Source organism: Pterocles gutturalis, unplaced genomic scaffold (genome assembly GCF_000699245.1).
Source record: "Pterocles gutturalis isolate BGI_N339 unplaced genomic scaffold, ASM69924v1 scaffold10785, whole genome shotgun sequence".
Lineage (NCBI taxonomy): Eukaryota > Metazoa > Chordata > Aves > Pterocliformes > Pteroclidae > Pterocles > Pterocles gutturalis.
In genome coordinates this window covers 69,486-96,690 of record NW_010138301.1, presented here as the reverse complement: position 1 = coordinate 96,690, position 27,205 = coordinate 69,486, and the positions used below count along the sequence as shown (strand labels likewise).

Genomic DNA, 27,205 nt, shown 5'->3' with positions numbered 1-27,205 from the left:
CCTAACAAAAGTTAATCTCTGGAATCTCTGTGCACAGTCTTTTTAATTTTTTGTCTGCCTTTGTAAATTGAACTAACTATACAGCACTAAAATCCCCGTCTATAAGGAAAGAATAAATAGGGCTTATTCTTTACAAGCCAAACTCTGAAGAGAAAAATGAACGTTAGTATGTGTTTCAGCACAAAGGAATGTTATACCTTGTGGCATCAAACTTAGATTTGAAGTCCCAGACAAATCAATAATGTTATCCTAACACTGTTGAGTGATATCCTCAGACCTCTTCCAACCTCTTTGTGAAAGTGCCTGTTTTAGAGAGTTATAAAGGAGCCTTAAATCATTTATTTGTATAAGTGAAGAACTATGCAAGCACAGAGGCTTTCCTGACACATTTACAAACCAATTTAAAAAAAAAAAAATAGGTAACATAAAGGCTGGAAAATGAGAGAGATCTATAGCATCCATCTGAGGAGGGTCAGATAAAGATCTTAAAAGATCACACAGGAAAGCTGCTATAGACTTTTTGGGAGTGACTCCATGTTTGATCTTAAAATATTTGGTAGTGTAGCTGAAGTCTTGTAAGCTATGTGTATGTATGAAATCATTTATCAAGGCAGATGCAGTTAGGAAAGCCTCTGAGATCCTTTGAGGGGTTATACATTAAGAAGTTTAAATAAAGACCTGATGCTAAGATCTTATAGCTAATATTCTATACAAAAAGTGTGTTACAAAACAGAAGTTGCCGTGTATTTTGACTAGAATGGAACTGAAAAGCAGTTACTGTGAGCATTATCCCAGAAAAGAGTTAATTCTGGTCCTGATTGAAGGTAAATGTAGATCTTGACAGAATTCTTCAAAATCAAGGAGTCTGTTAGGAGGGAAGGTTTTTCAAAGTAGTGCAACAAAGTAATAAAAAACCAAAACACGACCCCTCTAATTTCTTCACAGGTAGTTAAATAAAGAAGCTATGTTTCTGTTCCATTATAGCAGATTTTTCAAAGTAGTGCAACAAAATAATAAAAAACCAAAACACGACCCCTCTAATTTCTTCACAGGTAGTTAAATAAAGAAGCTATCTGCTTCTGTTCTATTATAGCAGAATTAAGAGAAAACAAGAAACCTTACATAGTTTCGAGGTATTCAGATTTCTGAATTGATTTTTAAAAGCATCATATCCAGATATGTATGTACACAGTATCATTGGGAAATGATAACAATAGTACAATGATAAAATGCCATTAAAGAATAATTTACTTCAACATACTGTTTGCCTTTATATCAGCACCTTCCTTATTCCCCCATGGATAAGGACTGCTTTGTGTTTTCTCAGAACGTCAGCACACCTGTGTTTAGTTATGTTCTGAGTGTGTCTTTGTGCCCTTGTGCTTTACACTTACTAACACCCATAGTATTAGCTGTTCCTAGACTAGGGAATACCACTGGTCATGGACATTGTGTTAGATATTACATATAAAGAAAAATATTTGTTAATATTAGGACATCTAGAAATAAGAATAATGAAGGAAAAAGAAGTTGTACTTTTCCACTTTTGGAAGCCTTTTCAAAATACTGTGTTTTGTTGTACTTCTTGTTGTAAAGAATTTCTTATTGATAGTCCTGGTCATGTGCACACAAGTATCTTTGTGCAGTCGTTGTGGAGTTGGGTAAATAATGCTGTTTGATCTTTTTCTGAAAGGTTTCGTCATGTGTTTTTGACATGAAGACATAAAGCTTTATCAGTACCTAGTGACAGGGTGAAAAAAGTGATGATACTCCTCCAAATTCTACTTACAAAATGTCCTTCACTACAAAATGCATTGTCACTGTACATGAGATACTAAAAATATTAATTTTTGGTTTACTTGGCTCTTCTCAGAATTTCTTCAATAACATCTCTGCTTTAGTATTTTGGGTGTATTCCTTCTTGATTGGAGAGTAAAAGAAGAGCATTTCCCAAATGTCATTCATTTTTGCCACAGGCATGAGGTAACACACTAAATCACGGATTGGTGATTCTTCCTCATTGGTCTTATACATGGAATAGGATAGATGATAACACCACCTTTTAGTTCAAAACCATAATGATGATAATTTAGCAATTGATAAGGTAAAAGGAGCTCTCTGAAGATCTTTATGACAATATAGGGGTTGTCCACAGTCACGGTTTATAGAAATACTGTACAATTATGACAGACAGAAAAAGCAAGCTGAAATGGAGTGTGAGATACTGATTTCAGAGAAAGGCCTGATATATTGACTTTTTTCAGCTGTAATCGGGACTGGAAACTAGTGATATTAAAGGAGCAGTAGAATTATCTCAACAGTACACATGTATATATAGAGTTTTTTAACTTTTCCAAACTAAAAAAACCCCAAACCACCAATCAATCTACCCCCTCAGAAAAAACAAAACAAACCAAGTTTATTTCCTCTTTTGTTCTGTGTCAAGTTTGCAACACCAAATATCAGCTCTATATAGAAAAGTACAAAATCTTTTGAAACCAGGATTATCACTTCATAAATAATCAGAGCTAAATGCCTAGAAAGATGTTTTTAGAATTCTTGTATTTTCTTCCATTAATTTGAGACACATATGCCAGTTAAAGGAGCAAATGTTCATATTTGCCTTGTAACTTTAATTGCCTAGTAGTCATTAGATTCAGGATTTTGTTACTGGCAAGAGAAAACACGACATTTCTGTAGAGTCAAGAATTTACTGGTAGCCTAATTAAAATCTTAACCTATTAATCAAAATATAAAACCCAGCTATTATTAGTCTTTTTACAAGTGTGCATTTCTAGTCCAAATGAATACAGGAAAGTCTTCTTAATAATATGCCATTTTTTAAATTAAAGAAAACTTATTAATATCTAATCCTTTTTTTCTGGTATTATGCTCCCCTCTTTAATGCCTTTCTGGTTCTAAAGTCAAAAGCACCGAACTTCCTCAAGAAGAATAAGGGGTAGAGGACACTTACAGCAAGTCATCTGTATGCTGAGGTTTTCCCTGGGAGGAATGCAATGTTTATAGTGGGGATTTCTTCCTCAGTCTTGTGGTTGACCTTTTGGCTCTTCTAGGTGATTTCCTTATATCTCTTTCTCTTTGTTTCCTAGCTTCAATTAACATAAATAGTTACTGTTTGTTACAAAGTGCCCAGGTTTGTCAAACCTTTATTACATCAAAGTCAGAAGTTAGGTCGGAAAATAGTCGCTTGACCTCTAGACGACTGTTTAAAAGAGGTAAAGCAGTTCCGACTAAAGCGAGCCCAGAGGGGGCTAAGTGCTGTGCACTGTCAGGCTAGTACGTAGCCTGCAGCCATTTACTGCAAAGAGCAAAAAATCATATTTAGTGGTTTATATATTTGTATTGTTTGTCAGGACCATCATACCTAAAAGAATGAAAAACTGATACCTATTTGTAAAATAATGCTGCTTCTTTTTATGTCATTGTTTGATTTTAGCTTGGGAGCAACAGTACAGTTCTCCTGTGATGAAGATTATGTGCTACAAGGTTCAAAAAGTATCACCTGTCAGAGGATAGCTGAAGTTTTCGCTGCATGGAGTGATCATAGGCCTGTGTGTAAAGGTAAAGAGGAATTCTTACCCTTTTAGTGATTTGGTCTTTCAAATCTATCTATTGTTTGATAGCCAACCCTATTAAAATAATATTTGTAAGTACCTGAAGCTTTAATCCTGGTGTTCTTTCTTAGAAGTTCTCACCTATACTGTTTTGTTTAATATGAACTTTGTATTTCAGTATTTTCAGTATATTCAGCTATTTTACTTGGGAACTTACGTTATGAAGTTCACTTCATAATGAGCTGATGAAAATCTGTCACATACTAAATATTAAGACTCACCGAGATGGGTTTCAAAATTGCAATGATTCAATATACAGCTGATAGTATAGCTGATAGTAAGCAGATCAGAGACTTGAATTTAGGATTGATAAGGACTGGAAAAGTAAATCTATACATGGTTTTGACTCTGACCAAATGGACAAAGGGCAAAAAATACAGAAAAAAATGTATACAGAAGAAAAGCACAAGTCATTGTGCTGAATATGTTTGATGTCCACAAACTGTGGCAAGAAGTATGACAAATACCTGAATCAATGAATTAAAGTATTGGTGTGTATATATATATATTATGTGTAGGTTAGTGTATATATAATAAAAATATTAGGGTGTATATATACATGTAAGTTGGCATAACAGCAAAGCCTAATATTGAAGAGTACAGTTTGTTCACAAAGAACACGAGTACGGGAAACAGAAGCGACATTTATCTTGTAATTCAAGGCTATGGATGATTATACTAAAGTCCAGAGGGAACTGAGATGTTTCTGAAGAGTGGAAGAGGGCATAAAAATCTGTGGGTGGTATCCAGATGGTGTATATTAGAAATCTACAAAATCTGTAAATCACATGTGTGGTGTTTTTTTTTTTTTTTTGGTTAATAAAGTACCAGGACAGTCTAAATGAGACTCACTATGGATAAGAATGAAGTGCTTGATATAGGTTGGAATAATCAGCTACCAAATCTGAGAGGAAGGAAAACTTACTAACTTGCAGAAATAAGTTTACAATGAAACATGGTTGAATATGCTTCAATAATAGCATATCACATAAATAGAAATTTCACTTGTATATGTGGAAATATATGTATTAACATTTTCTATCCTAGTACTGTGTACTGTAGTATGTATAATTATATAATGTTGGAGTGAGTTCAGAGGAGAGCCATGATGATGGTCAGAGGGCTGGAGCACCTCCCCTGTGAGGACAGGCTGAGAGAGTTGGGGTTGTTCAGCCTGGAGAAGAGAAGGCTCCAGGGAGACCTTAGAGCAGCCTTCCAGCACTTAAAGGGGGCTACAGGAGAGATGGGGAGGGACTCTTCATCAGGGAGTGTAGTGATTAGGATGAGGGGTAAGAGTTTGAAGGGTAGATTTAGATTAGATATTAGGAAGAAATTTTTTTCTGGGCGGGGGGTGAGGCAGTGGCCCAGGTTGTCCAGAGAAGCTGTGGATGCCCCATCCCTGGAGGGGTTCAAGGCCAGGCTGGATGAGGCTTTGAGCAACCTGGGCTAGTGGGAGGTGTCCCTGCCCATGGCAGGGGGGTTGGAACTCGATGATCTTTAAGGTCCCTTCCAACCCAAACCATTCTGTCTTTCTGTAAATTGCTAAATAGATATACACACACAGAGACATGCATACATAGCAGAATTAACCGTGTAATGCACATAAATTAAACCATTATTTATAGTAAAACTAGTAAGCTTTATCCGCTAGAGTTTTTCAGTGTATTAACATATCCTGAATTAGATACCTATTTTAGAATGGTAGTCTCCTTATCTTCCCATGTAACCAGCTGGGTGTTGTATACTTGTATAAGGGTGTTCATGTGCACTGTTAACCAGTGTGACATCATCTATTAGTTTTGTCTGTTGCTTGCTCACTGAAAGAGGTTGTCAGACACAGCTCATTAAATCAAGGACCCCATCTCCCACTGTAGGTGCCTAAAGCTATGTAATGATTTTCTCATCTATGGAAATGAAGTTTCAAGAAAGATATGGACCAATGAAAATAGGAGAGAAGAAAATATTTATAACTATGAAAATTCTCTAAACACCAGCTTAATATAAGCAAGTGGGAAAGAATTGGTCTGTTTTGATCTAGAGAAAGAATAATCCAGAGGAAGAAGACTGAAAGCATAAAATATAATGGGCTACAATTGTGCAAAGGAAGGTTTATGGTTGGACACTAGCAAAACTTCTGAAGGAAGGGGTATTTAGGTATGTGAGTATATGTTTTCAAGAACATGTGAGAGATATCTATATATATGTATCCAGGAGAGTTTAAGTACATGTAATCTCATCTTGAGCTGGGGTAATGGTCTAAGTATCTTCTCAAAGTTCTTCCAGTCCCTATTTTCTCTGTTTTATAAATGAAAGAACACCCAGATTTCAAAACTGGTTCATGAAAAAAGAAAACAACAAACCATCATTGCGGTCACATGTGAGTGTGGCTGATGAAGGTTTTATGTATTTCTTATATGATAACCATAATAAAATTACAACCTGAAGATTCTTGGCTTTTATATCCCACAGAAATAGTAACATAAATGCTTTAGAGTGTCACTAGTTGCATTACAGTTACTGATTTAAGTACCTTTAGTGTGCTATAATTTTAGATTTTTTGATCAAGATGTTTCAGTTAGACTCTTAGATATACTAAAGCTGGAATAGAAGTGTTTCTTCCAGACTGATAATTATGTATTCTCTAAATTTTGTGCGTAGAACATACAATAAACATTTTGAAAGAGTTTTGTGTAAGTAGCATAAAGATTACATAGCAACAGGAAGAAAGTATCTGCAAAAATATGTGTGCATCTGCTTGTTGAACTTGCATGTTTGTATATAAACCATTTGGGCAAACAAATTAGGCAGTCATGCATAATGTTATTTAATGCAATAAATAAATTAATATTGTGAACTGATGCAGATATGAGGGCACAGGTGGTATATTAGGTACTTCACCTGTTTTTCTTTAAAATGTCACTAAAGCGCTGCTTTTTATCAGGTGGTGTTTCCTGTTTGAACAGTACAGCTTGTAATTTTCTTTCACTTATAAAAATTATATTGTGCACACACCAAAAATCCCATAGTAATGATACGTTTTTTCAAAAATGGCATGTTAATATCAATAATTAGTTAACATTAATATACTGCAATTGGTCAGAGTTCTAAAAAGGAACTTTCTAGTTCTGTTAGACACATTTGATTTGACACCATAAATCCTCAGGACTTTTTCTCATAGGGCATATGAGTGGCTGACTATACCTGCCTGCCAAAAATGACAGATTAGCTCTCTTTAGGAGTTGTTATATAACAACAGCTGGAACTGGTGTAAGATCATATTAATGAAAGTGAATCTGGGATAAGTCTGAAGCATTTCTATAGGAGAAATTTAAAAGGACTTTGAGAAGGAAAACTGATACCTCACTTCCAAAATAAAAGTAAATATTGTAGATTATCAACATCTTTTACATCTTAACACTAGTTTCCAGGAATATGCTACTCTGGAGGTCTGGCTGATTTCTGATCCTTTTGACTTCTAAAGAGACTGTGAGAAAATTGTGAAGTTGTATCAAATGTCCTGACTAGATTTAATTGCAGTCGTATTATCTTGTAGTTTGCCAACAGTTATCCTTTCTTTCAAATATTTTTTTAAGTATATTTTAAATATGTGTTTTAATTTGTCTTCCATCACCCTAGCAAAATAGCAGTTGCTTGGGTAGGTGGACCTGATGAAGAAATATGGCAGAAAATCCAGGCACTTTCCCCATTGTGGTTTATGGACAAGGTATATTGAAAGGAAGTTAGAATTTGGAGGTAGGAGGAAAGTATGGCTTTCTGTTGTAAGCAGGCAGATAAATTAATATAAGTAGCAGCTGAAAATTAACTTCTGGATTTTATTGAAATTTTGAGGTGGATTCCTCCTCTCAGACACTAGAGTTTTTAGTTGGGCTTTTTCAAGATCAATGCATCATGCAAGCCTGAAATTCTGCTGGGGATTTTTAAATTTGTTCAAATTCAATTGGCCTCAAGGAAATCTTGTAGCATACCATTGTTAAAGGACAGCAGAACAAATGATGCATTGCATCCTTCCCAAGAAAGGGGGGGGGGGGAAACAGGTCAAAAAATGACATGAGAATATTTGCCCAGGCATTTACTGCACACTGAGTTACCATTGAAGTCTGCTGATTGAAGGATGAAAATTTCTGCAGTCGTTAATAATGTCATATCCCAAGAAATGCTTAATATATATGCCTGTAATAACACGACTGCTTCTATTGATTTGTCTGTGACTTCATTCAAGGGAGGTAGTTCAAACACTTCAGGATTGAGACCCTACTTATTTATCTGCCATGGGATTCAGTGTTCCCCTACAGGGCAATGCCATTATTATAAAGCCAACTTGCTTAAGCAAAGACAATTATCTACTTTATGAAAGTATTTGCCAGTTGATAAATCTCTTCCTCTCATTTACGTTTCAGGAAATGAAACAGATAGATCTATTCACAGTTGGTCGATTATTTTCGTGCCTGCCGCTCCTGTTTTCTACTTGCTTGTTTCTCAGACCCTGTGAAGCATGAATGCTGCCTTTTATAAGTCTGCTGGCAAGTCAGCAGCAAGTTCTGCAACAAGTACAGTATTTTGGAAAAGCTCATCTAATCTGTAGAAAGAAAAAGTGGTTTTGAAATAATTCTTTGTATCTGAGAAATCTAAAGGAGAGACACAATTTATGGTTTAAAACATGATAATCCAATTAATAGGCGGAGTACAGAGTAATTTATCAGTAGAAAAAGGAACAAATGAGACTATGTATTTGAATTGGGTATTGCAAATTTAAAACAAATATTTTTTTCTTCATATTGTTATTTTGGTCAGGTCATTTCACTGACTAAAGTGATTTCTAAATCAGCAATGAATTCGTCCACTCAGTATCGTTGGTTTGGTAGATTGTAAACATCGGTTTGATTAATATGGATATGCAAGCAGAATGTACATTATGAATTTTAGACCTTGCCTTTATAAATACGTTTATCTGTAGTACATTTTTGAAGAATCCACCTTTGCCTCCCTTCTCTACAAAATGTAGACAGGTATCTGGACTTCTTAAATGTGATGCTAACAAACAATGTGTGTGTATATGTATACACATACACATGTATACAGGTAACAGATCAATAGGGCTGAAAGTGGTCCTAACAGGTCAGTATTACTTCCTTACTCCACCTATATTTATTCCCAGAAGATGTTTGCCTAACATTATTTCCAAGGAAAGTGCTCTTGGATTCTTAGATCCTACTCAAGCACTCCAGTCCTTCATTAGTCTTACAAGTAGAAGAATTTTTCTAAATCAGATATGAGCCCTTGTTGCTGTACTTAAACAACTTATTTCAATAGGGGCTTCTATATAAAGAGCATGTTATTTAACTTGACTCTTCAATGGCTTATTGTATACTTCAAGAACAGCTACTCTTCGTTAGACTAACCAACAGCAGTTCAGTCAGTTCTTTCTTATGGGTCATATTTATAGACCTTCAGCCTTTTCATCATTTTCCTAATGGGTCTGTGTCTTTCTTAATATATAGTTTCTAAAAATGTTTTAGAAGGGAGTTTTTCAGTGTTTGGTGGAGAGGAGGAGTTATTTATCGCATTTTCACACATTTTTCAACCTATAACTATATGCATATCTTCCAGTTTCGTTGTTTTTACATAATAGTAAGATCTTTTTCACTCAGTGTGTTTGAGCTACTCTAACCCCTGAAGACTTGCTGCTGAATGACTTGCTCCTGGTACTGTATTTGTGAATTGATCATTCCTATTTTTGTGCTTTGTCCTGTACTTGTCTCTACTGAATTGCATCCTATTTTAATGTAATTTCTTCAATTTCTCATTTTTAATTCTAATTATGTTTGCTAATATATTCACAGTCCCTCCCATCTCTTTGTTAAATGCAGCTTTAATAAGTATACACTTCATTCTGCTGTTCAAGGTGTTAGTCAAAATCCTGAGCCTGACTCAGGAGAAACCTCTGTGAAACCCCATTCAGTTGTTCTTTCGTTTTGACACTGAAACACTGACCAAGAATCAGAAGTCTAGGCTGGAAAGGGCATCAGGAAATTGTCTCATCTCCTGTTGCAGGCATGGCCTTAGATCAGGTAATCCATAGCTGTCTCAAGCCAAGTCTTCGCTACTTACAGTGAGGAAGACTCTACCACTGCTCTTAGCAACTTATTCCAGTGGTCAAGAGTTCTTACAAGGGAGAATTTTTTTCTTATATCTAGATAGAGTTTCTTCTTAAAGAAACTTGTGACTGTTACCTTTTATTCTGCCTCCATGCATCCCTGTGAAGAGAGTATCTGTTTTCTATAACTTCGTTTTAGACAGCAAAAGACTGCAGTTAGATTTCTCCTTGAGGATTCTCATCTCTAGGTGGAACAAACCCAGTACTTTCAACCATTCTTAGTCTGTCAAGTTCTCCAGTCTTCCACCCCACTGAGCTCTCTCTGCATAGTGGCTCTTTCTTCCAGTGCAACTCTGCAGACATGGTGAGTGTGCATTTAATCCCATCTTTCAAAGCAGGTTTAAAGATATTGAACACAATCAGACCCATTACTGACCAATGAGGAACTCCACTCATACCTGTCTGCCAGTTTGACTTTGAGCCTTTAAGCACCATCCTTTGAACTCTGCCATATAGCTAGTTCTCCAAACATCTTGTGGTCTGCTTTGAGTTTGTGAAGGTGTTGAAGGACACTGTCAGATATCTTCCTAAATTAAAGATAAATTATATCTATAGCTCTCTTCTCATCCACTGAGTGTGTTGTTTCATCATAGGAGGAAACCAGGTTGGTCCAGTTAGACTGGAATTCTGAAGTCTAGTCTTTGTTCTGCGACTTCTTTCTCATGCCGTTTAGGTCTTAAACTCTATGATGTAATGCAGCAAAGACCAACGTTGAAGGTCATGATTTCAAACAAATCTTTCTTTTTTTTTTAACAGTAGATCTAAAAAGGCAGCACTCCTGTTTGTCACTTTCTGCAGCTGTGTTAGGAAGTTGTCCAAAGTTCACTACGAAAATCTCCCAGATTGCTTTTGTTTTTGTTTTTTTTTTGTTGCTTTCCTAGCAAATATTAGGGTAGTTAAAGTCCCCTAGGACAACTAGGACTTGCAGAACCAAGGCTTCTGTGAGTTATTTGGGGAAGGCTTCGTCCTGATCAGGTGGTCTATAGCAGACATCTGTCATGAGATGTCCTCTGATGGAGATGTCACTGATTTTTAAATGAAGACTCTCTAGAGAATGTCCTCTTGTCATTGATAAACTTCACATACTCAACTCTCTCTTTTACATAGAGGCCGACCAGTCCTCTTCTACACTTTCTGCATTTCCTGAATCACTTGTAACCATCCGTTTCAGTACTGCAGTCATGTGAGCTATCACATTGCATTTCTATAGTTCCAATGAGATCAAAACTCTTTGACTAAGCATGGAGTGCTGGTCTTGCTTGTTTCTCAGACTGCGTGAATTAGCACACTGCAAAGTAGCTCAGGCAAGAACCATGTGTCTGAACTGTCAAATGCAGCTCCTGAGTGGACTGAGGACTAGCAGGGCTTACCTTAGCTCTTTGTGACACACACTTTCCAGCAGGCTGATCCCCGTTTACAGCTGCACCGCATCTGAGCTGCCTTTAAGCAAAGTCAGCTGCATCCCCAGGAGTGTGAAAACAAGGCATATGGATGGTCCCAGTAGTGGGCGGCAAATTTTATAAGTGTTTTCAAAGCTGAAAGAAAAATGTGATGTTTTCTGTTGTGTAAAAAGGAGAGAAAATCTATACTTGTAAAACTTTGATTATGTTGTGAAATCTAGCCACTTTCTTAGGGAGACTCTTCCTTGTATAGCTTGGTATTAGATATTCATCACGTTATCTTAAGTCATCAGTTGTTATTCTTAGGCAGTTCAATGGTGCATATTGATATAAAATACACGGTTGCTATCATCATTTTAACAAATTCAATATACTTTTAGTATTCAGTATTTATTAATTATTAATTCAAATTTTGCACATGTAGAATGACTACATATTCCCAAGTACAGGCAATTATCATTGAATCACATTAAGAAGTTTAAGGAAATTCTTCTGAAAAATTGTAGATGTAGAATAATTTCATTTTTGTGTGTACATTAGATTATTTATGAAGAACTTTTTTCTAACTTTTAAAAATTTGGCATGTAATGAGAAGAAGAAAAATCTCTTTAAAAAAGACTCATTAGATCTAGTGAAGAGATGTATCACCTCATATTTTAGAAGCAGTGACAGATACTTGACTTCACATGCAATCCGTCCCATCCCTTCATCTCATGAATGAGTCCCCAGTTCACTGGCACCACTTATTGCCATTTTTATTTTATCCTACTCATTTGCATTTATTAATTCTCCAAGGTAATGTGAGAAAAACATGACAAAGGATGAAGAGAGGCTGAAAGACAATATTTTGAATATTTTTCTGTTTGCTAAAGGGGAAATATTCCATTAAGGGACCATGTATTGTTTTGATTACAGTAATGCAGGACTGGGTATCTGGCAGAGGAATACAGAGGAACTGAAAGATGGATAGATTATCTGATATTAGCTCATCTGCTTACCATGTTCAGAAGGTGGTTAACATAGGGAAAACTTTGCTGTAACATCTTGCGTCCTCAGTAAAGATCCGCAGAAAAAATGAGAGGTGATTATTTTTTCCACAGTTAGAACACCAAGGCTTTACTGTTTCCCTCCAAGCCTGATCAAGTGCCAAGACATTATTGATTGTACTGGTTATTTTCTGTCTGTTGGCAGTGACTCCAAATTAAATAATTCTATCCTAAGTTGTCAACACAATTGATTTTCATATTATTGGCCATGACATGTTGCTTAGACAATTTTGGCCTCTTCATAAGTTAAATGGTGTCCTCCTCTAAATATTTGTTCTTTTTTCTGTTTTCTTTTTCTTTTTTCTTTACTATTTTTTCTACTTACACATTGAAGTCATAGGAAATAAACATTAGGACATACAGTGATACATTGTCTTTCAGAAACAACACCGAAATGAAATAAGCTGTACTGCAATACACAAGTACAGGAGAGTTGTATTTTTCCTAAACAAAGAATGAAGAATAAAGTGTATGCTTAAATCTTAAATGATAAAAGCCTGTACTTCCTGATTATTTATGATTTTAAGTTTTAGAGTCATGTCGATAATTGAAGCTGCAGAGCAGACTATGTGGCAAAAGTCTTACTAGTGTAGAACTAACATAACTGAAAGACCATTAGCAAGCTAAACATACTACTGTTTATATTGGCAGAGAAATTGAACTCTTCAAGCATGAGAAGATAGTTTTATTTAAAACTAACTTACCAAAAATTGTTGTCTTCAAGCTTTCAAACACGGATGTGACTTTGCCCTTGAATACTCCTACTGTTACGCATTGCAATTTTCTGAAGTTAAAAAAATCTACTATGTTATACTGGAAAAGAACTTTGAAGAAAGGATTACATTCAAGTAGGCTAAATATCATCCAGTGTCTTGACTAATGGAGTGCAACATGAAAAAATATTACCTTTAATTGGAATGATAAGTAATTGTGAATATATGTAATAGCTGCTTCCAGAAAATTTGGTAAGACTCTTCAAAACCTCCATATTTTGGATTTACTTTAAAGCAATGGTCACCAAAAACTCATTACTGTTAGTTTATAGTTTGTACACTTTAAGTGACTGACTTAAGACTAGAGAAAATTATCTGTAAAAAATCTGTATCTGTTGCTTTTTCATATTGACATAAATGCCATATTTCAGTGTATTGTTAGGTAAACTTAGACAAGTAACACCTCAGAGACTGAAGCATATAAATGGTATTCTAGAGTCAAAGATTGAATCATTCTTGTGTTGTACCATAACTTGAAGAATATATTTTAAATGGAATGTATAAAATATAATTTAAGCAGTTTTGTAATACCTCTGTAAAGACGTAGGTGTCAAAGTAAAAACCCATGAGTCAGTAAGAATGTATCTTCTATACCTGTGTGGTTGTAAAACTTTAAAAATGTCTAACTTTATTGACATCTGAACCAGATTGGAACAAGGTTTTTGCTAAACAGTATGGACTGTTAAAGTACTTGTTATCTAAGAGGCCTGGTTTATATGCCCAACTCCCCTTGTATAGCAGGGCAATGGGAAAAATAAGAACTGAGTTGTTAAAAATCTTTACAAATGCCTATAAGATCTGAAAAGTCCCACGTAAGAACCAAGTATTAACACAGACCTAGATAGTTAAAGTTGTCACATTACAGGAAACCTCAAAATATCGTTACGAAGCAGAGGCTATGGCTATATATTATATTATGACATGATGTCCACATAATCTTTTACTATTCAATAGTGTTGTAGTTTTACCCTTGCTGGCAGCAAAATGCCACAACAGCTGCTTGCTCAACCTCCCCTCTCCCAGGGATGGGGGAGAGAATTAAAAGGAAAAGGGAAAAGAGAGTTTTGGGTTGAGATAAGAACAAATTAATAATTAAAAAAACAGTAATATTGAAAACAATAGTAGTAATATACACAAATATACAAATGAGTGACACACAGTGATAACTACATACCGCCTGATGATCAAGGCTCAGCCTGTTCCCAGTTAATGATCCTGGACCAGGGAGAGTCCCAAAACCGCAATCCCATAATAGAGAGAGGAGCCCAAGTGTGCAAGAGACTGAGATGACCCTGAGAGAGGAGCAATCCAGAGGGAGACAACCTGGAGCAAGAGAGTCCTTCCAGACCAACCCTCGTCTATATACTGGGCATGATGTGCATGGTGTGGAACAGACCATTGGCCAATTTGGGTCTCAATCCCAAACCTAAGATCGAATCCTAGGCTAGTAATGGAGGCTGTGCTCCCTCCCAGCTTCTCCTGCCCCTGCAGACACTGGCACAGCAGAGAAGCTGAAACGTCTTTGGCTGTCCTGGCAGCAACTATAAACATCAGTATGTCATCAGCCTTCTCCTCAGCACAAATCCAAAACATAGCCTCTTACTAGCTACTAGAAAGAAAGTTAACTCTGTCTCACCTGAAACCAGGACAGATAGTCGGTACTGGGTGGAAAAATTAACATAGTTTTAGCCAAATATAATTATTTAAATTGTGGTTAAATTGTGGTTTTTTTTTTTTTGCCTTTTTTTTAATTTTGAGAGGAAGTGTTATTGCTTTTTAGGACTCAAGTATGAATAATATGTTCATCCTGCTGGGAGATATGCTTCTCATGAGATGTTCTCACCTCTCATGTGATTTTACAGATGCTCTGTAAAATCTAGTGAAAAAAATTAAGATTAAAATTTAATATTTGGCATGGTAAATGCCAGTAATTTGTTTTTCCTGCAGGTCATTGATAGTCTGATGTTCTTTGAAATATTTTAACAAGTTGTTCCAGGAACTACATCCCATTGTATAATATGCCAGGATATGGCAAAGTTATGTCTGTGCATGTGGGGAGGAGGATACTTTCTCCTTGAAGGAAAGCTAACATAATTAACTTTAAAGACTTAAAGTAGTTTAGGCAAAATAGATGTGATATACTGTTAGAAATAATCTGGATTTGGATAAGGGTTAGGATAGGTATTTGATATCTAATGTTTAATTTCCGTAACTCTAGAGATTATTTAAGTAGAGACACAGAGATGCTTTAAACAGAGATTCTCCTGGGACTATAGTATCCCGAAGTAGGGCACCCAAATGATGGGTGACCTAATAACAAAAGCAAGAGCCTGGAATGAGGTATTCTGGGCTTGTCATTGAATTATTGTGGGATGTGGGGCCATTGTCATGTCTTAAAGTGCATCTGTGCTGGTGTTTTCTATGGAGTAGTGGTAGGCTCATAGAGGTGCTCAGTGAAGAGTAAACAAAGATTAAGGAACTCAACCAAAACTTCTGAAATCATCTGAAAACAGTCAGTTTTTTATGTGGTGATATTCTTTCTGCAAAAGTTACGTGCCTTTCCGCCTCACTGAGATATCGGGAAACTGAAATAGTTAGTCTTTGTAAATGATTTTTTAAATCTTTAAGTAGAAGTCTTGGTGGATGTGAAAGTGTTTTTTATTCAGATGTGGTATGGTTTTGTGACATATTGTAAAGTAGCAGTATCTAGAATATGCATTAAGTGTAGCTCTTTATAAAAACAATATAATATATTCCTGATTGCTCAGCTGGGCTTGTAAATATAATAAAATCCTGTTTTCTAGCTTTCCTAAGTTTTGCCTGTATGCACATTCTCCTATGTGAAAATCCAGATTTTATCATTACTTATTTCAGGTCTGCTTATTACTTATTCTAGTTTCCAGAGCATCACCTAAAAAGACATTATCTAAGAAACTTATGGAAAAATTACAGGCTTATAATTAAAGTTATTCCTCCAGTCTTTGAAAATAAGATTAAAACCCAGCTTGCTGTGACAGCTTCTGTATTAATTGAAACATATAAATATTTGTATTTGATTGTTTTTTTAGAAAGACTTAACAAACTGTTCTGTATATAAATACATGACCTCATGTCTAAGAGACATGAGCACCTATGAGTACCAAAAGAAATTTTGAAAACCAATAATCAAAAATAAAAAACTTATGAAAAAAGTACTCAGGTTTTGAAACTTTCCTTCAGATTTACAAACATGTCTTTCTAAGAGAACTGTGTCCATCTTGAAATGCATGTTCTGGAGCTGTAGAAAGTGTCCTTCATCAGAAGTGGTGCTATTCTAAGCCAGATCATCAGCCTTGTTTATCTTCAGATTTGTATACAATTGAGCATAGGGGAGAAATTAAAGAAAAAAAGACAAATAGCTTTGTTCATTATCCTGAACTGAATCATTAAAAGAAATCCTTTCCTCTTGAATTTTCACTTTGAAAGGTGTTCTGGACAGGGAGTGACACATAGATGGCTTTTGCTGAAATGCGGTGTGATACAACTGTTAGAAAAGAGATTTTCTTAGGACTCTGAGGGTGTCGACAGCCCTTCCTTGTGCTGCCCAGCTCCACCTAAGCAAATGGAAAAATGTGGTACGCTAAATTTGCACTTTTCTGCAATTAATATACAAATTCAGTCTCTACATCTATGCCTGTATGTGTATATAGAGGGCATATATATGTTTTTCATATTGTCTGTATACAAGAACTGTAATGAAAATGTCTTTATATCAATTCAGTGAAAAATATTCTGTTATTAAGTAAGTTCATGATTTTCTTTTTCCAGTTGCTTAACTGGCTCTCACTTTTTCCTGTTTAGACTCTTCTGAGTGAGTGGCCTTGCTAATAGCTTTCTGAAAATCCAATTAAATTCTGACTTTATCTTTTAATTTAGAAAAATTTCCATGGAACTCTAACAAGCTGAACTTTCTTGTTTTACATATAGTGCTGAGCCTTTAGCACACACTCAGACAGTGATTATTTTTTAATCGACTACTTGTCTTTAATCAGCTTCCCCTTACTAAGGTGTCTCTTGTTTATCTATCTTCTCAGGATAATGCATTGTTTCTTATGCTTTCACAATTTTGGTGGTGATGGTAAATTTTTTTTAAGGGGTTTTACAGATTTTTACACATCAAACTCACGCAGTATATTTGAGTGTTCTTGTACTACCTTCAGTATTAAGGACTGAAAAAAGAAAATTGTCTTCCTTAGTATTTGCTCTGACTTTTATATGCAATCATAGTTAATTGTTTTCAATAAATTTTACACTGCTTTAGGGTTTATATGACATACTTCTATAGGCATAATTGTAATTAATTATTTCTCGATGTAGGCTTGCATTCGTTTTGTGGTTTTCACATTTTCTCTGGCCGTTAGAAAGCACATGTATGCACTGGTAGGATAAGTTTCTATTTTCCAGAAAGTCTTTTATAGTTTAAACTGGTACATCAGATTTTTGTCTCCTATGGATCTGTAAAGCTCCATTAACTACATGGTTCTTTACTTATTTTAAATATATATAGAGAGGTTAAATTTCAGCTATTCAAAAGATTTATATTTCTCCCTTTCCACCTTTGATAATATTAGTTTTCCGATAGTCACCAGATGCTACAGAGTTGCTATCCTGTACATTTTTGTCCAAGCCACATAATTGTTTCTCTAGATGTATCGTCTTTGCTTAGTTAAATTATTTGCCATACTGATAATGGGTTTTTATGTCTTCATTCTAATCTCAAATATAAATTTAAATTGAATCTCTGAATAATATAATAAATAGCAATTAATTAATAGCAAAACTCCTAATAATTTCTGAAGAGCAGACTGGAGTACTGGAATGGCAAAAGCTTACCACCAGTTCACTGATTTCCGTCTCCCACCAAAAGCTGATTCCATACTTGGACTACAATGATGTCTTATGAATTGTTGAAGCAAGGGCTGGAGCTCTGGTTTGGATCTTTCTCCAGTGAAGAAAACTATACTACAGAGAATCAAAAGGACAGTACCAGTTTCCTGCTTGACTTGAATAAAATCAGCGTTTTTTTGTCTGTTACATGTAAAATGAATTAATGATCCTTTTTCTGTGTTTACAGTGTCTGAAATCAGAACTGGTACTGTAAGGAAATTTAAATTTTCTCTTCATATAGAGATAGTGACTTAGAAATATAAGAAGCGTATTAACTCTAAATGGTACATCGTATGTATTGCTGTGTTTAATTTGCTTCTAGAGAGGTGCAGTAAAGTCCCTATATTATGAAAAAAATGAAAGTGAAATTTTGTTGGTCTCATGCTTGTATTTTACTGAACTGTTATTACTGTCATTGAGTGAGTAGTTATTGAGTGGGTTCAGTATGCATCTGTGACCATAAGTTGTTTGTTTTTGAAGGTATTAGACATCCATATCTTTATGTATTTCCAAATACTGTACAAAATTTTCAGGAGCACAATCAGAACTAATCTTCAAACATATAAATTATCTGAATAGGAATAGCAATATAATTCATGCCTTTAGATCAGTTCTGAAAAAGAAAGCAAATTCTTGCTGAATAATAATGAACTAAAGCCAGGAGAGAAACTTCAGAAGACACAAGAGTAATCTGTGAAGGAACTAATCTGTTTCTTAATGATAATAATGATTAATTTCCTGATATTTACACTTTTAATATTTCAGTTTCTTCAAAACACAGCAGCTCAGATTTTGACTAATGCTTTGGGGCTAGCTTGAATTGCTGCAATCTTGAAGTAGTAACCAATTAATTTTGACAGATCAATCATATGTAGCCATGAAAACCCTAAAGATGTACATTTTTCTCCTTTTATCTCCACAGAAATTCAATGTTAACCCACAATGTTTCATTATTTTATGCTGCTGTATCAGAAGTTTTCCTAAACTGCAAATAAGTATAGCTAATACCTTAATCTTTGCACCTTTTTGTATTTGTATATTCAGTTGAATGAAGATTCATATTTTAACCACTCCTTTTTTCCTCCTTAAATAGTTTACGAAGTCAATTGACTGGTTTAATTTGTGATTTTTTTTTTTCTTCTGGATTTCAGACTATGGTACTGAAAGTAGATGTCTGTTAGTAGTTTCAAATGAGTATGAATAGTAGAAACTAGGAGTCAGACACTTAGCTTTTATCAAGACTATTCCACTACAGAATGACATGGCTTTCCTTTGAGACCTCCAATATGCGGCTACCCTGAGAAAAGGCAGCTAACACAGCTCAATAACTCTACCACAGCATACATGCAAAGGGGATGTGCTTTATGTCCCAGCTCTGCCCCGAAGGACGGACTCACACGTTCAGATGGAGCCTAGAACACTCAATGGTTTCTCCCTCTTGACTTTCTTGTCACACACAGATATGAAGTAATATAGTGTTTTTATTAAAAACATGGGCGAAAAGCTGTGTTCAGCATTAGTCTCATGACCTCAATGGTTTCAGCTACTGAACTTCAACAGACTATTAATTTAGTGCCTTAAAAATGTAATTCTCAAGCAGAAAGGACACAGTTTGTCCTTGTGTTATTTGTGATGTGATATGCAACCACAGTAGATAAGGATATCAGTTTGTTTTACTTAAAATATGCTACTGTAAATAATCACACAGACTTGGATTTGTAAATAAATGCCTTTTGTAGTCTCTAAAAATAGATAATATTGTTTTGTGTAAGGAAGTTGTGATGGGTTTCCTTTAAAGTTTCTGGTCCTTCAGCCATTGGTTCAATGGGTTGGACAGTGGTTGTTTTTGTTGTTTTTTTTTAAGATTGTATGCTTGGACACAAGAGAGTGTATTCTACTTTTTCAGAATAACTAGACATGAATATTCTATTATCTTGTATGAGGTGGTTATATTTTTGGTCAATGGTTTTTTTAATCTTTCACATCTTGATTAATGTAAGTTAGAGTTTGGTTTATGAGTCTGCTACATGTATTTTGTATGTGAATTAAACGGTGAACTTTATTTTGACAGTCAAGACTTGCGGATCAAATCTTCAGGGACCTGGAGGCACCTTTACATCACCCAATTTTCCATTCCAGTATGACAGCAATGCTCAATGTGTGTGGGTCATCACAGCTATCAATGCTAATAAAGTAAGTATAAAATTTTGGCTTTGATTTAAAAAAAGAAAAAAGAGAAACAAAACAAAAACATATGTAGACAACAACGTTTTTCACTTATATGATTTATTTCTGCAGTCCAGCTGCTGTACTTGGTGCATTGCAGACATTTCTAAGAAATGTCCGATATTAGATAGGTATGGAGAGATGTTGAAACTTGTTGTTTCCCCTAAGAGTGTTTTCCTTCTTGTGTGCCAAATGCCATTGTGTTTTTATGTAATTCTCTAAATGAATTCCCAGAAGCCAATGGTATGAAGCAATGTAATGGGTACACTAATATTGTATTAGAATCAGTAGAGCTGTTTGTGTGTAAGACTGTTTATATCGTATTTGACCTTAGACTGTGTGAGAAATCACTGAAGTTCACAAATTCACTTTTATTTCATGAAGGCCTGTTATAAAGTTGCATAATTTATTTCATTGTCTGATCTACGGTATTAAAATCATGTATACTTTATACCTACACGTTAAACCAAATGTACTAGGTGTTCTGATAATACCACTTGAGTCAACATAGAGCAATAAAGCTAAGTTATGATGCCAGTGTCTTTAAATTCAAGGTATAGACACCTGGCAGCACTGGCTATATTCTGTTTCCAGGTGTATCATTTTATCTGAATGCAATGTAATGGACTTCCTTAGATGTAATAAAACAAAAATTAGCTCCACAGCTCAGGAATGTTTTGTAAAGGACTGTCAACATCTGTATTGGCTGCTACAGGGCTATATTCTGCCTCCTAATTTCTGTTTTATTTTGCTATCTGCATCACACCGCATTAATTGATCAGAAAGGCATAGAAGGCCTGCTCTTTTACACCTGAGTTTATTAACCAGAAAGCCAGAGGGCTCAGTGAAAACCTGATTACATTTCAGAAGCCATTTATCTACACTGGTGCATTTCTACCTCTAAGTTTACATAGACCTGTGTGAGAGCCATCCTTATGCTCCACTTTGCAAGAAGAAAAAAGGATATTTAATCAAGTGATTAGGATATTCATAATAGCAATGGTAGATGTCTTTGGGGGGGAAGGAAGGGTTGTTTGCTTGTTTTATCCTTTTTTTCTGAGGACTTCTGATCCAATTTCTGATTTATAGATCATCAAAAAATGCGTCAAGAGCCTTTGAGCAGTCTCTATCCCACAGATGGGGACAAAATTCAAAAGTAAAAGTTAAGATCCATTTCTCTGGCCCTACGACGCTTCATATTTTTATTTCTTTAATCAAAAGGTGTTAGCAAGATGAAATTTGTGCACATCTAGAATTTCTGACAAAGTTATGTCAAATATGGCAATTGATAGAATTTAATACTGAGGAAATTATTTCTTTGAAGAAATTAAACACAGAGCTTACACTTTGAACAAGTGCTTTAAATGTCTTGAAAACAACCACTGAACTGTTGTATAGAATGAATTTAAGGCCTTTTTGGCCATAGTTTGCATAAAATGGTTTCTTTTCTTAAATGCAGCAAGGGCATGTCTACGTAACAAAAAAGCCAAATGAGATTTTTGTACGTTCTACCAATGGTAGAAACAAAACTTTAAGCTCACAAACTGGTAAATCACAGGTGACTGCAGGGTTAAGATATTAATGACTTCAAGAATGTAAAGGATTACCCTTGGGTGGAGGTATTAGTTTACTCTTATTTTAATTGTCAATAAATCAAATTAATCTTCTCCAAGTCAGGTCTGTTTTTGCCTGTGATGCTAACTAGTGAGTGATCTCCCTGTCCTTATCTCAACCCAGGAGCTTTTTCATCCCATTTTCTGCTCTGGTCCTGATGAGGGGGAGTGATAAAGTGGCTTGGTGGGCATCTGGCAGACAGCCAAAGTTAAATTACCACAACTTACATATTTATCTGTCCCCTCATGTATTTAAATACTGTGAAAGTGTTGAAGGTACAGTAAAAGAGTGAAAATGATAGCTAAGAACAGGTCATTTATTTAAAATTAAGTATGAACTTTTAAATAAGGCCATAATCAAGAATACTTAGTGGATTGTACATCAGTGAGTTATGTCAGTAACAATAATGGAAAGAAGAAATGCTAGATTAAGCAAGATATTTTATTTCAAAACATTAGTGTTGGAGACTGTTCCTGCACTTTTGTGATGTACCACTGAAATTCCTGAACTCTGAGAAGCCTTAGATTCATCATGTGCAGATCATAGTGCAAGGAATTATCCTATTTACTGCAGATATGTTTATAATAGCTTCAACATTACCCAGAAAATACTCTTCTTTGTGTGTTATTGGTTGGATATAATTATACGTCTTCGATACTGCAATGAAATGCAGACTCACAGATAATTATGGGGTTTCTAAAAGAGTGGGTAGATAAAAGGTTTACAATGTTATCTGAAACAACATTCAGGTATGTTTATAGTTTTCAGTATAAATAGAAAAGGTGTATAGCACTGATTAGAAGAACTAAACTTTTTGAGGTTAAAAGAAAATGAGATCATTTTACAAATTAGATCAACTTCTTTTTAGCGTATGTTGAGGCATCTGCATGTGTAAAGTTGTGCTTACATAATCAGTGGTTTAATGTAGTGCTAACATTGCCTTGTTGTTCTGAATACAGTAGTGCTTGCCTTGCATGAATGCTAAAAGGCATAACTTTTGATATTTGCCTTGAAGTCAGAAATCTCATTGATGTATAATGATTAGCCATTAAGAGTTATTTATAATGACTACAACAAATAAAGTCATGGTGTTCATTATAACACAGTAATATTTACAATATTTTATACTGCAGCCGTGAGAACCATGGAGACATTGATCCTGGTGTTTCAGGGTTTATTGATCTGGTATTTCAAAGCTTCTTCTGTTGCATCATTTGCAACAAAAGAGCTCAGAAATTAAGAATCTTCTAAGGGGAAAAGCAGTAGGTGAAAGACCCTGAAAGGAACTTTCACTCTGGTGTAATGGACATGCCTCCCATGTCTACATGCCTGTTTCAGGATTGAATCTGGCTAGTTTTCTTCCTTACCTGGTTTCAGAAATAAGTTTGGTATCAGTACGATATAGATGAAAGAAATATTTTCCCAGGCAGTCACCTGCCTCCTTAGATTTGTACTGCATTACAGTTGGTCTCTTGCCTCACACTGTTAACCAGAGATGCTATTCACTTGCAAGCCTTGCTGGGAGTGCAGTAGAACCGTGACTAACTACCTCAAACATGGCAAGTGAAGACAGTGAGTTTACTATTGAAAAGCAGAGAAATTAAATAAAAATCAGTTGTGAAAGGAAGGTCATAATAAAACTAATTGATGAGTGTGCCCCACACAGCTGGTATCAGTGAGATCCGCATGTTTTTATTGTTCTTGTGCATGTGTTTTGCATGCTTATTCTTACCAGGATTCTGTTCTGTGGAGCTGATCTGTTCAAGAGAAAATAATAAAGATTATTGTTAGAAGGAAATCTATGATGTGCCAAAGCTCTGAATAGTGATGTATTGGAAAAAGAAATATGGGCATGTTGTGGTTTAGGCCCAGCTGGCAAAAGCACCACCCTTAAGAGTAAGCTCACCTCCTCCCAGGAGCAGCAAATACAAACAAAAGGCTTGTGGGTTGAGACAAGGACAGGGAGGGATCGTTCACCAATTACTGACAAGGGGAAAACAGACTCAGGGAAAAAATCAGTTTAATTTTTTACCAATTAGAATAGGATAGTGAGAACTAAAACCAAATCTTAAAAATACCTCCCCCGAGAAATAAAAACTAAATCTTAGAACCCCTTCCCCCCCCCCCTCCCTTCTTCCCAGGCTTAACTTTACTTCCCATTTCTCTATCTCCTCCCCGACAGCAGTGCAGCGGCACAGGGAATAGGGTTGTGGTCAGTTCATCACATGTTGTTTCTGCTGCTCCTTCCTCCTCAGGAGGAGGACTCCTCACACTCTTCCCCCACTACAGCCTGGGGTCCCTGCCACGGGAGACAGTCCTGTGTGGGCTGCGGTTCTTCACAAATGCCTCCGGCGTGGGTCCCGCACACAGACTCACGGCCTCCTTCAGGCCCAGCCCCCTGACCAGGTCTTGGGTGCTCCACAGGCTTCAGGTGGATCTCTGCTCCACCGTTACCCTCCATGGCCTGCCGGGACCAGCTTGCTGCCTCACCACAGGATGCAGAGGAGTCTCTGCTCTGGCACACCTCCTCCCCCTCCTTTCTTCACTGATCTTGGTGGTGTCTCAGTAGTTATTTCTTGCACATCTCACTCCTCTCTCTGCTGCAGGTTCCCAGCAGGTTTTTTTTTTTTCCATTCTTAAATCTGTTGTCACAGAGGTACTCCCGCTGTCACAGGTAGGCTTGGCCTTGGCCAGCAGTGGGTCCAGCTTGGAGCCAGGGAAGCTTCCAGCAGCTTATTGCAGGAGCCACCCCTGTAGCCCCTCGTCTTGCTACCAAAACCCCGCCACACAAACCCAATACAAGGCAATTTGTACGTAACTTTGTACCAGTGAAATAGAGAAGCTGTGGATGCCCCATCCCTGGAGGTGTTGAAGGCCAGGCTGGATGAGGCTTTGAGCAGCCTGGTGTAGTGGAAGGTGTCCCTGCCAGTTTATCTATGAAAATGTTAATAGAAGACAGAGTTGAGGGGAAAAAAACCCAACCTGCTGGGAGCCTGCAGTGGAGAGAGGAGTGGGAAACAGTATATTTTTAAGCAATAGAAAAAAAGTTTTTTTTCACGCTGGACAACTGATTCAGTTAATGCCAACTAGATAGAAAATAGAGAAAGGCATTTTCTGTGAAAACTGCTTCAACACAAACTATTATAGCTTTATCTACTGATTCTTAAGAAAAGAAAGTGTCTTTGAATTTCCCTGCGCTGAATACCTACTATGTCTTATCTTACCAGAGTAAACACTGGGCAGAGTGATTTCCCATTTTTTGGTAAAGCTGGCAACCATCCCGATTTGATGTTCTAAAACATTAAATGTCAGTTCTTGAACTTGAATTATCATAATGAAAGCATTTTCGTATTGTTATAAACATTGCAAGATTTTCTGTAGTGTGTTGTCTGAATAAGAAAACCTCATTTTGTATTTTTTATTGCTTCCGTAACTCAAATATCTACTGCTGCTTTTCCTGACACAAATTCTGCAGGTGTTCTGTTAGCTTTTTCAGAAAGTCTTTGTTGTTAATTTTAAAACACAGAATGAATGATAAACATGATAAAATTGCAGACAGTGAGGGAAAGAAAGATGTTATCTGCTTTTAATATGCAGAAAATGTGTAGAAAAAACAACAAATAAAACGTAAGGCATATGTAAATTTGTAGATTATAAATCTGCAAATTACCTGTTTGACAAGTGGCATGAAATCATATGGCAATTCTTTATTATAGGTGTTCTTATAATTTTGGTGCTTCAAATGATCTAGATATTTTGCCAATATATGAATGTTGAATTTAACTTTTTCATTCTTAGCTAATACCTAAAAAAAGTACAAATTTCCTGTATTTTATACAATAATATTAGTTTGCTGTGTCCTTCTGCTTTAACTTAACAAAATAAATTGGCCTCATTGCTAATAAAGAAGACTGTTTCCAGCACTGTACAAAGGCACAATTAAGTTTTTTGTATCTTCACCTGCTTCCTTTTAATTTATTACAAGGTGAAGTTTGAAAGCTGCCCAATTTCCTCAGCTTCACTTAACACAAAGGCCTGTTATTTGTTAGACAGTGAATGCCCTGGTTTGTTAGAGTCTTTTTCCCATATACAATATTTGCAGAGCTAAACCAGACCTTTTAGTTAGTAATTGCTAGATAATTGTTATCGTAGCATAAACATGCTACAACCAGTTTAGGCCAAGAGAAAGCCAAATAATGCTGAGATGCTCATTGTCAGATCAGTACAAATCCTGTGTTTTTTTACTAGTAATGATAAAGATGCTGTTTGCTGGGCTACGTTAAAATCTAGTTCATGTTGTTTGCTTAAATAGCACATGGGATAAGAAAATTGCAACTGTGACTCTTGATGATGCCCCTCAAAAGGGTGGATCACAAAGTGATTAGTTGAAATTTAACAACAGGCTAAAATGTCACTGAAATATGAATTACGGCTAAAGTTAACCGGAGTTCGAGTCTTATCAATTAGACTTGCTAATTTTTTTTCTAATCCACAGTGACAGAAACATTGTGGAAAATGTCAGTGCTAGAATGACAGCCTTTCTGACAGATCTCAGCTATATTCGCACCACATATTTTTCACCACCATGTATTAGGAAGGAGAAAAATAAACAAAAGGGTTCCTTTAAAAAAAGGATCAAGTTGTCTTCCAAAATTGTAAGGAGAAAATAAATATATAAGCTCATTGTTAAATTTAGATGGATCAGAAAGCTATGTTCTGGTTCTGTTAATTTTACGTGGCAGGAATTAAAAAAAAAAACAAACTTGATTATATGCTGTTTTTTGCTTGTCACCGTCGTATTCTAAATTTTACATTCAGTGTGTTTCAAGCATAAAAGTATTCTTACTACATGCATAAATGTATTCTTTAGAATGTATTCTTTAGAATATGGGTTTCAAAAGTTTGTCAGTGTTGACATTCTTATGTTTTTATCTATTACATTTTAAAATTTTGAAATCAATGATTTATGTCTGAGTTAAGAGATAGTTGGGTTTTCTTTTTAGGTTTGTTTTTAAAAATTATTATTTTTGCTATTTTTGTTGTGGATGTCAAGTATCTGTTAGGAAGACTATAATCTAAATTCTGTCCTCATGGCAGAGCCTACTGAAAATTTATGACATCTGTTTCTGACTGTTATAGTCCTTTACTTTCGGAGAAACTGTTGAAATAGTTCATAATATCTGGGAAACTCCTCACATTATATTTTCTACAAGTCTGAAAAAGTTTACTGAGGGAATAACTTGCAACTGTTACTGAATTGCTATTAAATATGGTTCTCATTTAATCACTGTATATTAAGATAGTCTTAATTTTTTTTAATATATTCTTGAATTCTGTTCTTCCCTTCCTCCTTCCTTATGTCGTGATATTGCTGGTTTCCTCCTGCAAAAATTTCATCTTTTAATTTCTG

At 35.7% G+C, this 27,205-nt stretch overlaps 1 protein-coding gene across 1 annotated transcript in view; it reads left to right on the top strand.

Annotated features, from left to right (window-relative positions):
- Positions 1-3,422: 3,422 nt before the first annotated feature.
- CSMD3 (CUB and Sushi multiple domains 3) overlaps positions 3,423-27,205 on the top strand; it is a gene marked incomplete at its 3' end in the record, with an annotated part of 84,034 nt that continues 60,251 nt past the window's right edge. Inside the window, exons 1-2 of the mRNA XM_010082946.1 lie at positions 3,423-3,582; positions 20,027-20,148. Of these exons, the coding sequence (XP_010081248.1) occupies positions 3,423-3,582; positions 20,027-20,148 (282 nt within the window). The remainder of the gene's footprint in view (positions 3,583-20,026; positions 20,149-27,205) is intronic.